This window comes from Bufo bufo, chromosome 1 (genome assembly GCF_905171765.1).
Source record: "Bufo bufo chromosome 1, aBufBuf1.1, whole genome shotgun sequence".
NCBI classification, from domain to species: Eukaryota; Metazoa; Chordata; class Amphibia; order Anura; family Bufonidae; genus Bufo; species Bufo bufo.
Genome location: NC_053389.1, coordinates 755219451 through 755234391, shown reverse-complemented (window position 1 = coordinate 755234391; position 14941 = coordinate 755219451). Strand labels below are relative to the sequence as shown.

General features: G+C 49.2%; 1 protein-coding gene across 2 annotated transcripts in view; it reads left to right on the top strand.

The window, feature by feature from the left end:
- Positions 1-11333, top strand: part of GGCX (gamma-glutamyl carboxylase) — a 52890-nt gene extending 41557 nt beyond the window's left edge. For both annotated transcript variants that reach the window (XM_040414520.1, XM_040414521.1), the window contains exons 13-15: positions 610-757; positions 2384-2579; positions 11051-11333. In XM_040414520.1, the coding sequence (XP_040270454.1) occupies positions 610-757; positions 2384-2579; positions 11051-11213 (507 nt within the window). In that variant the 3' untranslated portion in view covers positions 11214-11333. The remainder of the gene's footprint in view (positions 1-609; positions 758-2383; positions 2580-11050) is intronic.
- Positions 11334-14941: the final 3608 nt, after the last annotated feature.

Genomic DNA, 14941 nt, shown 5'->3' with positions numbered 1-14941 from the left:
ACATAGAATATAAATCAGTACATACATGGCTGCGTTGTACGGATTCTCTCTGCGCTGTGCGACACAGGAACTTTGGGGGGGCCTCTTTTTGTGATAAAATGAAAAAAAGCAATAACTAAACTAAGTTAGAAAAAGAAGCACATTTAAGTGAAGGTTTAGGTGCACTTTTGAGCTGGTCATGCACATAAAATGGCCGTCAGCCGAATGGTTGTACACATGCGTGCTCAATTTGGTCAAGCATGCATGTGCTCTAAATTGGGAGAGGGTAATTAGCCACTGCCAGGCACCTCTGGTGGCAGCTTCTCTCCCCTGAGATTCAGACATGTTGAAATCAAACAGCCCTGCCCGATCCTTCTCTCCCAGTGACATCCGCTGTTGGGGGGAGGCCCCAGCGCACATTAGATGCTCGGCTGGACCTGCTGGGTTTGGACATCTTTAATCTTCTGTATATAGCTAGCTTTGCGTTGCTTCTGTCAGGCTGATCGCTCACCAGCACGTTGGCAGAAGGGCAGAATTTGTATGTCCTTGACTTTGCCCTTGGTCAATATCCTTGGGCACCTTGCACTAGTAGTGGAATCTGTATCCAATGCCACCTTTCTGTCTTGCCAGTTGCCAGCAGGAGAATACCACAAGGTGTACACCGTGTCACCGGGGCCCTCCTGTTACATGTACCTTTATGTGAATACCACAGCGGTGACCCTGGAAAAGAACCTCACCCGACTGCAGGAGCTGAAGGAGAAGGTGGAGAATGGGAGTGGTGAGTGATCCCTATCGTTAGCGCTGAGGTATCGAATCTGTTTGTAAAACGCAAATCTCACATTAGCCGGAATGGTTGTTTCTTCCAGCTTTTTAGGATGTAGCTGACATTTTGCAGCATCCACCTTGTACTTTTGTATGGGTGGGGAGAGTTGCAGTGCAGCAGCGTACACTGCATTATACACATCGGAGTCACATTATTATGACCACTTCGCAGCGCATCGCTCATGAATGAAGTCCCGTGTGATAGGCGGTCTGCACATGTATCCCACGTTGGTGCCATGGGTAAAAGGAGTTGCAGTAAGGGATGGTTCTGCTTCTGTTCGGTGCTAATAAATATACGATTGGAGTGCTACAGTTTTTTCAAACATTTTGAGGGGTCCCTTGGGCTGGGGCCTGACACCGCGAGCACCGCTGCCAAATGATGGACTAACATACGTCAGTAAGTGGTGCTGTCCTTTCTCTATGCTTTCGAGTGGACAAATGGCACCATTGTGAATAAGCGAAGCGGAAACTGCGGAGACATTGATGTGAGAAGTGGATGTCCGCTATGAGGGTGGACTGACATGCTTCAGTGGAGCAGCTCACCACCAAAATGAACCAGGAGGCCACCTCTAACCCAACAGTGTAGTGAACCCTACTGCGTATGGGGCTCTGCAGCAGACGGATGGTCACTGCTCCTCTGCTAATGAAGTTGTATCAGCAGAAAAGGCTTTAGTTTTCTGGGCAGTATCGGCATTGGAACTCCGCTGATTGGTAAACAGTTGTCTTCTCCAATGAGTCACATTTTCTGCTTCAGTGAACGGATGGACGTTGACGTGTCAGGTGAGAAACATCAGAGAACAAGCACCCTGCAACCATTGCTAGAAGAACACAAGCTGGTGGTGGCAGTGTTATGGTCTGAGGAATGTTTTTGGGGCATTGTCTGGGCCACTCATCCATGTGGAAGGCAATCACAACCGATTTGGGTATGAATCCATCCTTGCAGATCATGTACACCCATACATGCTGATTGGGATGGATGAATCTTCAAAAACAACGTGACATGTCACACAGCTAGAAAAGTCCGACCAAGACTTCCAAGTACTACCCTGCTCCGTAATCCCTTAGACTTGAACCCAATTGAGCATCTGTGGGACCACCTCGATCGTCGTGTTTGCTCTATGGATCCACCGCCACGCTTCCTTCAGCAGCTGTGGGATGGACTGCAGTCAGCATGGCTCCAGATACCTGTGACCACCTACCAGGACCTTACTGAGTCACTCCCAGCCCGTCTAGCTGCTGTCCGGGCTGCACGCGGCTGTTACTCTGGATATTAGCTGGTGGTCAGAATAACGTGACTCGACTGGGTATTATCCCAGCAAGGAGCAACATACTGTATTCTGAATGCAGCTCTGGACTATATACAGCATATATGTGTACATTAATGGGTTTTCTGAGACTTCGATATTGATGATTTGACTCCCGGCACCCTGACTGATCAGCTAAGGGTGTCAGTAGTTGGGCTCCCACTGATGGTCTATCCTACGGATTGGCCATCAGTGTCAGTCGCTGAGAACTCCTTTAGCCAAGACATACTGGGCTCTATGAGCATTATTGTTGAATCCACTTTTTCTTTGCTTTTCAGAAACCTCACCCCTGCCACCCGAATTACAGCCTCTCATCTCCGGAGCAGTGGAAGATCTCAACGTGTCGGATCCCCTGGTGCTCGTCTACCTACGCAGACAGAGGCGGATAGAAGAGTCAGAACGCAGGCGAAACACAACCGTAATCCAGAGATTTCAAAGATTTCTCAATAAAAAGTATTATCTCCTCCGACGAAGGTAGGTGTCTGCACTTCATGAACACTGCACCGCCATATAATAAAACCCCGTGTCCATGAATGGGAGTCTTAGGCTACTTTCACATCAGCGTTTTTTATGCAGCTTTTGAGATTCGACAGAGGATCTCAAAACCTGAATAAAACACTTCAGTTTCATTTAATACCTCCGGATGCATCCTTTTTGTCTGGATTTAACCCCTTACTGCCTCTTGTCATTGAGGCCGGCTTCCTAGTTTTATCTAAATAAATAAATAATAATAAAGGACATGTCCGTCCATACGGGTCCCCCTCCTCAGCCACACTCACATAGTTCCCAATACCGCCTCCGGGCCGTTTGGTTGATGATTCTCCACATGCGCAATCAAGTGACGGACCCCTGCAGGATCCAATCCGTCCTCCGGGGCCGTTTGGTTGCTGATTTTCCACCTGGGCAATCCAATGACGGACCGCTGCAGGATCCCAATCCGTCCTCCTGGGCCGTTTGGTTGATGATTCTCCACCTGCTCAATCCAGTGACGGACCACTGCAGGATCCCAATTCCGTCCTCCGGGGCCGTTTGGTTGATGATTCTCCACCTGCGAAATTCAATGAGGGACCACCGCAGGATCCCAATCCGTCCTCCGGGGCCGTTTGGTTGATCATTCTCCAACTGCACAACTCAGTGAAGGTTCTCTGCAGGATCCCAATCCGTCCTACGGGGCCGTTTGGTTAATAAATTCTCCACCTGCGCCATACAGTGGAGGATCTCTGGGATTCCCAATCCACCCTCCTGGTTGTTTGTTAATAATTCTCCACCTGCGCAATCCAGTGGGGTCCGCTGGAATCTCCCATCCACCCTCCGGGGTTCTTTGGTTGATAATGCACCGCCTTCGCAATCCGGTGGAGAGACTTCTGGGAGTTTCCGTTCCACCCTCGGGTGGTTTGGTTGATAAGTCCCCGCCTGCGCAGTCCACAACTGCCAGGGGCGAGATTCTGAAGGATAGCTCTACGCGCAAGCGAACCGCAGCAGGACAATTTTCTCCTCTGATATTTCCGCTCCCCTACTCTTCCTCCCTAAATCATGCTCAATCACACCCTCCCTCACTGGGGCGGGTCCGTCCAGGAAGAGGGGAGAATCTCTGATTCGGACCGTGACATGAGTCCGAAGCAATCTTCCAGAGATTGCGTCTAGGTGGCCAGCAGTACTGTCGTATGCATTACCCACTTCCTTTGGTGGTGTAACTGCACTACTTCAGGATACAGTGCCTGCCTTATACATTGTCCCCTGCCATAGCTGGACTAAGTACAATGACTTGGGGTTCGGGACCTGCCATATGCAGATTCATCGGTGGCGCGATGACATGTCACTGGTTACATTATGTGCTGTATGCATTACCCCCTTAGGTGCACTATTGCACTCCACGGGGTACAGGACTCGCCATATGCGCTAGTTCTCGCTGTAGGCATTTGCCCCCCTTCTTAGGTGGGGTATTCTTCCTACCACTGACCAGTACTTGCCGTATGCTCACACCTTCCTTAGGTAGCTAATTACTCTACCATTGAATACGGTTCCGACTGTCCGCTATCCTTTCAAAGGCGGATTGTTGCACATCACCGTGCTTCTGTCGCATTTCCCCCTTCCGCTAGTGATCCACTAGCGGGGAGTAACTAAACATCTACGGCTCTAGGTGCCTTCGCTTATTTCCAAGAGGGCGTGGCTACAGTTGATTCTCGCAGGCGCCCGACACTCTTACCCTAGTGTTTATATGGGTGCCACCAGTGGATACGGTGGCTATTCATCGTTGCATCCTTCTTTTGGTGCTGGTTTCGCGCCCGATTATAACATCCTCTGTCTTCCAGGGGGTTCCTAGCATCACTTGGGCCTCTGTTGCTCCTGTCGGTCCTGATATTGTCCGCATCAATACGTAATACATACTCTGTTGCACTTACCTAGTGAGTACGTTCCAGCGGGTCAACTCTTTTCGCTGACTCCGTATTCTCTATCCACCACTCCCCATTCTCTGGGGAAGTGGTTATGCTGGCGACTCTGATTTAGCTCCTACAGCTTGTTTTCCTCCACAGGTGCGGCTTGTCGCTAATGTTCGAGTTCATGGTCGCTGCAGTGGGACATCCCCCTCTGGTAGGGGTCCTACCCTGGAGCTAGCTTGGCAGTTGCGCCTGTTCAGCGCCCTTCCAGGTAGAATTTTTAGGGTTAGCTCCACGTAACTGGGGCAGTGTGGCACGTGGTTTCTACGGCTAGTATCTGGCCTCTCCCTCAGTTTTTGCGTTGCGGGGCAAGCGCTGGCTACCACTGTGGTAGCGGTATTATTTTCCCTACATGCTTGGGTTCTTACTGCACAGCCCTTCGCTAGGCAGTGGACTCTTTAGCACCGGATCGGTGGCTTCTACGGGTGTTCCCTCCTCTGCTGGGATATGGGGCTGGCATTGCAGTGTGACTTCCCTTGCCTGGCTTCCTTCTCGGGCGGAGTTCTTTTGGCACGGCCGCTTGATCTTTGGCTACTTATCTATAGCGTCGGTTTCTTACAGGGTAGGGGCTTAGACCTAGCCTATTGCTTCTCCTGTCTTTCCCCCTCTGGCTCATGGTTCATTGTCACCCCGTATGCCTTGGTAGTTCCTACATTGCTACCTTCCCTCACCTGCGTTGCATGGGGTATTCGTTTGGTGCCTTTCCATTCCAGACACTATCTGGTCCCAACTGGTGGGCTGTGACACCCTCCACATTCTTCCTCCTACAGGGACTCTTCCATTGGTCCGGGTGTGCTAACGGTATCTGCACAAGGGCTTCCGTCGTTCTCCTGGAGACGTCCCTTGGTCACTGCCACTCAGAGACGTCCTTCTTTCAAGGGGTTCAGTCTTACATGACCTTTTCAATGACTGCGTGGCTATTGAGACCGCCGTTCTAACGTGGAGAGGGTTTTTCGGCGGATATCTTCCGCACTATGATTCAGGACAGGAAGTCTGCATCGCCAGTATCTATTATGGGACCTGGAGGTCCTTCTGAGGCTTCTCTGAAGCCAAGACGTCCCCCTCACTTTGGGGGTTTTCTCTCTCCTTTCTACTTTAAGGGTTGGACCTTTGTTTAGCCCTTGTTTCCTTGATGGGTCAGGTGTTGGCGCTTCCGTCTTGGGCAGCCTTCCAGGTTCCCTGGTGCCCGTGGGAATCTTCTTTCAAGGAGCGGCACATATGGTTCCTCTGTACCGTCCTTACAGCCTTGGGATCTGAATATGGTTCTCAGCATTCCTTCTTCTCCCGAAGGTGGTCTCTGACTTCTATAGCACGTTCCCTTCCTTCGCACCCTACGGAAGGGAGTTACATTATGGACGTTGTCAGTGCTCTACTCATTATTAGCAGCCTCCAGTCCCTCTCGGCGTACGGATCCCCTTTTTCTCTCAGGAGGGTCCTCGCTGGGGATTGGCGGCCTCCAAAGGGCGATTGCACGTTGGATTCTGTCTGGAAGTGCTGCAGCTTACTGCGCTCGGAGCGAGGTTCCACCCTTAGGTGTCACGGCTCACTCCCCCAAAGCGGTGGGCGCTTCTTGGGCTAGGAGGAATCGCGCTTTGGCTGCACAGTAATGTAAGGTGGCTCCGGTCCTCCTTGCACATGTTCGCAAGAAGTTGCCAGGTGCATACTTATACATCGATGGTCGCTGCGTGGGCCGCGTGGTCTTGCAGGCGACAGTTCTTAGTTGACTGCACGGGCGCTTGCTTCATGGGTCTGTGGTTTTCCATCCCTGTGGACTGCTCTCGGACGTCCCATGGTCTCTGTGCCCCCCCAATGAATATGGGCGAGAAAATGAGATTTTGTAAAACTTACCAGTAAAATCTCTTTCTCGCTCTTCATTGGGGGACACAGCACCCACCCAGTATTGTTGTTCGGCCACAGTTGTGGCTGTTGCTGGTTAGAACCTGGTTCGGTTCTTGGCATTGTTGCTGTTCCACATTGTTTCGTTGGTTTACTTGCTTCTCACAAACTGAAGCTCTCTCTCCAGGCTGGAGGGGGTATAGCTGCCGGGGGAGGAGCTAACAGCTTTATCTAGTGTCAACGCCTCCTAGAGGACATAGCTATACCCATGGTCTCTGTGTCCCCCAATAAAGAGCGAGAAAGAGATTTTACTGATAAGTTTTACAAAATCTTGTTTTTATTATATGCAAATGAGCCTCTAGGAGCAGCGGGGACGTTGCTGTTACATCTAGAGGCTCCGCTCTCTCTGCAACTGCTGCGTCCTCTGCAGCAGTTGAGGCAGCAGTTAGTGAGAGCAGAGCCTCTAGGTGTAATGTCAACTCCCCCGTTGCTCCTAGAGGCTCACTTGCATATATTAAAATTTTTATTTTTCTCAGCAATGCGGGCAGATATGAACATGAGACCAATACAGATGTCTTCAGCTGCCAAGCACAGATGCCAGTTTCATAGGTACAAATCTGCTGCCTGATGCCCTTTAACCAGTCCAGGGTTTGGCTGATCATAGTACTTGGAGGTATTACATAATTCAGATGAATGGCACTCCAGCGGAGTGAGCACCGCTGGTAATCGCTGGCACTGTGGCTCATCTACGGCTGATAACGGAGAGCACCAGAATGCGCTCTGTCCCCCAATAAAGAGCGAGAAAGAGATTTTACTGATAAGTTTTACAAAATCTTGTTTTTATTATATGCAAATGAGCCTCTAGGAGCAGCGGGGACGTTGCTGTTACATCTAGAGGCTCCGCTCTCTCTGCAACTGCTGCGTCCTCTGCAGCAGTTGAGGCAGCAGTTAGTGAGAGCAGAGCCTCTAGGTGTAATGTCAACTCCCCCGTTGCTCCTAGAGGCTCACTTGCATATATTAAAATTTTTATTTTTCTCAGCAATGCGGGCAGATATGAACATGAGACCAATACAGATGTCTTCAGCTGCCAAGCACAGATGCCAGTTTCATAGGTACAAATCTGCTGCCTGATGCCCTTTAACCAGTCCAGGGTTTGGCTGATCATAGTACTTGGAGGTATTACATAATTCAGATGAATGGCACTCCAGCGGAGTGAGCACCGCTGGTAATCGCTGGCACTGTGGCTCATCTACGGCTGATAACTGAGAGCACCAGAATGCGCTCTGTCATTCCATGCATCTAATGTCGGCTAGAAATAGGGTGAGAGAGCGGAGCCGTATGACTAGTGGCTGCCGTTATCTCAGTATGTCTGTTCTGTGACTCCGTACATGTAAATAACATTCCTCTAGGCCTGGGAATGGGAATTAGTTTAGTCTGCACTGGCCGATCCTGCTGTAGGATCCCCACCCACAGAATACAGATGAGACCCCGGGTCACTGCTCACCCTGCAGAGGAGACTCCTTATCAAAGTATCAGACCAGAGGGAAGTGCAGCATTTCCTCACTGAGCAGCAGTGGATGAATGTGACTACAGCTTATAGAACAGCTCGAACGTCACCGGAGAGAATGTGAGTGTGTAACAGTGCTGCCATATCCTAGAGATGTGCCACTGATGTCCAGTCGCTGTAACTCCCAGCATGCATACTTGCTCTGCTCTTGTAAGAACTCTTATAGAAATGAATGGAGCATGCTGGGAGTTGTAGTTTCAGAACAGCTGCAGGGCCGAAGGTTGCTGACCCCTGTGCTAGAAGAATTCATGGCAGACCTTGAGGCTGAGCAGGCACGAGGTGAATGCTGGGGTCACAACAGTGATCGTCATGTCCCATCTGTTTACCAGGCACAGCTCTGGACATTGTGTAGTGGCTGTGCCTGGTACTAAAGCTTAGCTCCTTTCCAGTGCAGTACCAGGCACAGCCACTTCAAAATGTTTGGCGCTGTTCCCAGTACACAGTCACGAGGACAGGACCCAGAACATTCTGGAGTGCTGCAGCCTCTTCGTTCAGCTGATTGTGGGGTCGCTGGGAATCAGACTCCCACCGATCTGATATTGATGACCTAAAGAACTAAACGACCTCTATTATATAAATGATTATGATATCATTTATATGTGCTCCATTATTGACAGCTGGGGGGTTAACGGGGTTGGGTCATGGGAATGTGACAAAGATGGCGCTGGGCACTAATAGATGGTGATGGGGGGGGGGGGGGGCGCAGCTAACAGCAAGCGGCAATGGTGACCTGCTGCGCGGCCTGCTATTGGCTGCACCCCCCATCGCCGATGTTCTCTGCATGATGGGGAGATGCAGCAACAGCCATGGAGGGAGCCGGAAGGACACAGGTGTTGGGGACCAGGTAAGTATTCTCTGTATTAGGGCCTGGTCATTGTGTGTGATTGGGGGGGGGGGAATGGGGGTTACAGGTTTGGATAACCCCTTAAGAATACATTTTGTAGTATCTGTAAATGAGTTTAAACTAGTGCCACCATATTATTCTGTAGGTTTCTGGCATGTCACCCCAGTGTCATGACAACACGCCGAAAAAAAAATGCAGTTTATAATGATATTCCTTCCCACCATTTTCTTGTGACAAAATCCTGTAGTACCCAACAGCAACCACAAGGAGGAGCATTACAGGAAGGAATGTGCTGAGTTTGGATGGAGAGATAGGGCTAAACGTCCTACACTAAGCAGTGTCGCTGCACAGTAAAATTCTGCATGCCTGTATGGGATCTACTAAAATCATTCCTGCAGTATGAGACACATTGTGTTAGATCTGTGCATTGCCAGGTGAAAACTGGTCGATGTAAAAAAGTCCTTGTGCCTAGGAGCGTTGGAGCCGACCAAAGCAGGGGTTAAAGGGGGAGTCTGTTACCAAAATGCCGCTATTGACGCTACTTACATAATGCCGTAGCACAAATAAACATGATTTAAAATGGTACCTTTGTTCCTATGTTCATAAGCAGAAAAAACATGGTTTCAATAATATGCAAATGAGTGGATTCGGGCAGTAAGTGCCCATGCCCCTCTGCATGCATAACTCGTCCCTAACCCTTTGTGTCATCCAGTTGAGTGGCCGAGATCCCATGCTTGTGCAGTTCACCGCCGGGCCTGGGCATGCGCACTGTGCTGACCACTGTAAGCATCGGCATCGCTCCCAGCAGTGCACATGCGCAGGTGGCGCCAGGCCCGGCGGTGAACTGCACACACACGGGACCTCGGCCACTAAACAGGGTGACGCAAAGGGATTACAGGGCAGGCCAGACAAGGGGTTAGAGAGGAGTTATGCATGCAGAGGGGCCTGGGCACTTACTGCCCGAATGCCGCTCCTGGGCGCTTGCGAGCCCACCTTGCATATCATTAAAACAAAGTTTTTGCTGCTTATGAACATCTGAGGAAAAGAACAAAGGTACCATTTAAACCATGTTTATTTGAGCTACAGCGTTATGTAAGAGGCGCAGAAGGTGACATTTTGGTGACAGACTCCCCTTTAAAGATGCAAACAGTTCATCACTGTAGATAGTGTGCACCCACCAGGGTAGAGTACAGGGTCAAATATTTGCACATAAACCGCCATATGGTACAAGATAGGAGTGGAGGTAAATAGAATATGATGGTAGTAAAATTGATGTACACCGGGGGTACTTCTGCACCACCAGTTCTCCAATGTGCAGCTGACTGCTCGCTATCCTTCCCAACTCCCACATACACGGTCAGTGCAGCCAAACATGTATTCAATGGGGGAGAGAAGAAAGCCTCCCAGCAGAACAAAAGACTCGGGTGCAGATGTGCTTCTCTGCTGTCATCTGGCGGGAGCTCCTCACACCTTTGACCAGGCATGGCCGAACTGTGGCTCTCCAGCTGTTGTCAAACTACAACTCCCGCCATGCCCTGCTGCAGACTGCCCGGGCATGATGGGAGTTGTAGTTTTGCAACAGCTGGAGAGCCTCAGGTTGGCCATCCCTGCCTTAGACTCCTCCGGCACTCCAGCTGTTGTGAAACTACAATTCCCAGCATGCTTCATTCATTTCTGTGAGAGTTTGGAGAAGAGCAGAGCAAGTTGTAGTTTCACAACAGCTGGAGTGGCGGAGGCTGCCTACACTGTCTATGGCTAGCTTTAGGCCAGGACTACACAGCGACCTGTAATCACACATGATAAAAGTGCAGTCCTGGCCTACTTTCTGGTTACTGTTGCCCAATGTGTATGTAACATGACTGTATGGGATCTTTTCTACTTTTCATAAGGTATGTTCCCTCGTTTGCCAGGTCTTGTGTGTCCACCAAATGGCTGCTGATGGAGGGTTATGTGACCAGGCAAATCTCTCCCCCAGCCCCCCACCGCCCCCCCCCCCCCCCCCCCCCTCCTGTGCATACACTGCGCTTGTACTGTTGGGAGTTTGGTGCAGTGCTTAGTCACACACCCTCCATCCAGATATGGACAGGACCCCAATAAGGTGACATTGTTAATATTCTGTGCTCTTGCCTTATGAAATCTAGCAATGTACATATAGTCCTCTAACCTACACAGTGGTCACATGGAGCTGTTTTGTCTAATTAACTAGAAATAGTATATTACCACTGTGAAAAACTCACTTTATAGGTTTTCTCTTCTGCAGTTTTCTTATGACGACCATTTCTCTCCGGAATCTCGTAATTGGAAAGCCGCCCCTGGAGCAGCTGGCCGCAGAAGTGGCCTTTGCCAACATTAAGTATGAGGAGCAAAGACAGCAGGAAGGGAAGCAGCAAGACCACCCTCTGAGCGAACCTACAGAGCTGTGACCACCGCTTACCCTTCACTGCGTCGGACTGTTTGTGTTTTTATACAGAGTTTTAACTGATACTTTTCTACATGGATTTTACACTACATGATGCAGCAAAAATAAAGCTATTACTACTTTACCACAACTTGAGGAGCCTATATTACAGCTGGTGCATATTCATAACAGACTATGTCCTACACGTGTAATGGCCACCCCTCGCTCCTCTGACCTGAACTCACAGCATTATGACTTGGGAAGCTGCGAGTTCCTGACCGCGGTTGTACGCTTAGCATTGAGAGTCACAGCATCTCATCCAAGTGGGAAATTGAGTAAGAGGCCTAAGGCTGGGTTTACGTCTGTGCTTTAAACTCCAGCAGAGGTACAGACTGCTGGAGTTCACCAGATCCCCATTCACTTTAATGGGATCTGACTGCTTTCTAGCATATATGCCAGCTTTCAGCCAAAAGAAAAAAAAAAAGCTGATGTAAACCCAACTTAAGGGTTCAGCCACAGTCGGGTTTCCTGATGCCGTTTTGGAAGCCAAAATCAGAAGTAGATCATAAATGGGGGGGGGGGGGGGGGGAGTATAAAAGGACAAATACAACTTTTTTTTAATTCATGCCGTTTTGGCTTCCAAAACGGCATCAAGAAACCCGACTGTGAACCCTAAAGCTGTGCTCTCAATCTCAAATTCAGAATTTGATACACTAATCCACTGCAGAATCTAGAGCAATGGAGTAATAGGTCAAAGGAAGTTGTTTTTCAGTATGGTATGGGCTGAGCTGCCAGTTAGATGCATTAGGTGAAGGTCAGAATTGAGGTGCTGCATCTGTGCCTGAGCCTTCAACAAGTCCTATACACGTCCTCTGCATTCAGCTGTGGGTGTATTTTAGCACCCCTACTATAGAAGTAAAACCTGGCTAGCGGGTAGGCATAATGTATCAGAGCCCCATGATACCCTCTTACACCTACGCTGGGATGTCTGAATGAGGCCTGAGGTGCTATTATTGCCAACTGCTGTGCCGCACATACCATAGTACAGCATGGCATTCAGCAGTAATATAGTTACTGCAGCTCTGTCACATATGCAATACATAGGCCATTAATTCTGGAAGGTAGCCCTTACAATGCCAATCCAATTTCATAGGAACAACTCTGTGCCATCTGGCCCATGATTCAGAGTACATTACCAAGCAACTAGTCTTAACATGCAGACAGCTAGGAAGCCTCTACCACACAAGCTTAAAGGGGTTTGTGCTATTTCACCATTTGCACAGCAAGATGGAGTAAGCACCGGCTCCAGATGGGCAGGCTTAATGAAGCAGTCCCAGACATTTTGTATTCTGACCCATTAGAAAGTCACTGGTAAGACTAGCTTCACCAGTTTCCATTGTGTACCTATTTGTGAGTTAACCCCTCCCTTCTGATTCTCAGTCAACACCAACTCTCCAAACACAGCATCATGTTGACAAGAAGCCAATATCTCTATGGCAGCCTAAATGTCAGTCTCTTAGGAATGACTACAGAAGTAACCAACTTCCTACCCTAGTTACAGATCAGAGTGCTGGTCACATGACCGCAGAGGACCAGAAGGGAGGTTATAACACACAAAAGCTCTGATAAGATTACCTTCAGTAGAGATAATCGTTAATTTCTAACAATAATTTGTTTTCCCTTAGTCCTAACAGCAGCACAGATGGGGTTAACCACCCCCCATGGACTGGTAGGACCGGCGGAATTTTAATGAGCCCAAGTAATAATTAAACACTTAACCCTCCCCTATAAAGGAGGGAATCACCTCCAGCCCACTGTGTTATAGCAAGAAAAAAACTAGTCTTACTAGGGTGGGAAATTTGTGTGCTGCTGTTAGGACTAAGGGAAAACAAATTATCGTTAGAAATTAACGATTCCCTTACATCCTACCAGCAGCACAGATAGGGAGATAGCAAGAAGAACCCCTAGGGAGGGCCATCATGCCTGGCAGAACTAAGAATAGTCTTCCCAAAGGCCGAGTACTCAGCTAATCTGGCATCTAGTCTATAATGGGAGATGAATGTTGATTCAGAGCTCCAGGAGGCATATTTGAAAATCATGTCGAGCGGAAGAAGACTCCTCTCGGCAAAAGAAGTGGCTACAGCCCTCGTAGAATGGGCTTTACAAACCCCGGAGGGTCTAGAGATTGGGAAACAAAGGATTCCCTATTAGCCTCCTTAATCCATCGACTGATGGATGGTTTAGATGCCTTACGGCCTTTAAACTTACCGGCAAACAGGATTAGAAGATTTACATCTTTCCTGAACTCCTTGATCTATCCACATAGATCCAGAGGCATCTCAAGACATCCAAAGGATGTATAGCAGGTTCCTCGGAGGAGGTAGAAGGTCTAGAAAGAACCGGGAGGGATATCACCTGGTTGATATTCTGGAAAGAAGGAACCTTAGGCCTAAAGTACGGGAGAAATCTTAAAAGGACCCGGTCTTGCAACAAAATGGTATAGGGCTCGTGCGCTGATAGAGCTTGAAGCTCAGAGACCCTCTTGACCGAAGTCACAGCAAGGAGAAAAACAAGTTTCCATGTGACAAACTTGAAATCTACCTCCTCCAAAGGCTCAAAAGGGGGAGATGCTAACCCCTTGAGAACTACTGATAAATCCCATTGAGGGATGGGTTTCAGTACTGTAGGCTTTAATCTTTCAGCTCCTTTAAGGAACCGTTTGATGAGCGGGTCCTGCGAAAAAGTCTTGTTGAAACAAGCTGAAATGGCTGAAACTTGAACCCTCAAGGTAGATGGAGCAAGGCCTTTGTCACGGCCATCTTGCAGAAACTGAAGGATGATGGGGAGGGGCGGATCTGCAGACGCCGCCTCCTTTGAGGAACACCAAAAAGAGAATATCCTCATAATCTGTGAGTAGGCTCTCTTAGTAGAGTCTGCTCTTGAATGAGACTGTGTTCTCAGGACCAACTCTGAAAGCACTTCTATTCTGGGAAGGGACTGATCAACCTCCAGGCTGTTAGGTTGAACCTGTGCAGATCTGGCCAGAGGTGAGTGTCCCATGACACCAGGGTCTGCCGTGGGGGGAGCCTCCAATAATGTCCCCAACTCATCTGAATGAGCTGGGTAAACCAGGATCTCTTGGGCCAAAACGGTATGATGGCTATTACCGAGGCCTGATCCTGACAAATTTTCATCAATACCCTCGGTATCATGGAAAAGGGAGGGAAGATGTAAGCCAGCTTGAACCTCCAGGATATTGGCAGAACATCTATCGCCAGGGGGTTGTCCTCCCTGTAAAGGGAGCAAAACCTCTCCACCTTGGCGTTGAACCTTGTTGTCATAAGATCCACCTCTGGCATTCCCCACTTGAGGACTATCTGCTTGAATATCTCCGGATGTAAAGACAACTCCACTGTTGGAAGACTGCGGCTCAACCGATCCGCTATCATATTGAGGGAGCCTCGAATGTGGATCGCAGATAAGTGTGAAAGGTTCAATTCTGCCCAATCCAGAATCACCCCGATCTCTGATAAGAGGGTAAGTGATCTTGTGCCTCCCTGCTTGTTGATGTAAAGTACTGCAGTCATATTGTCTGACTGGACTTTCACCGCTTTGCCCCGGATCTGAGGGGCGAAGTGAAGGAGGGCTAGCCGGATAGCTTGAATCTCGCGGAGATTGGATGAGAGGAGCCGCTCCTGAGGAGACCAGGATCTGTGAACTGGAGAATCGTCTAGATGAGCACCCCAGCCTACT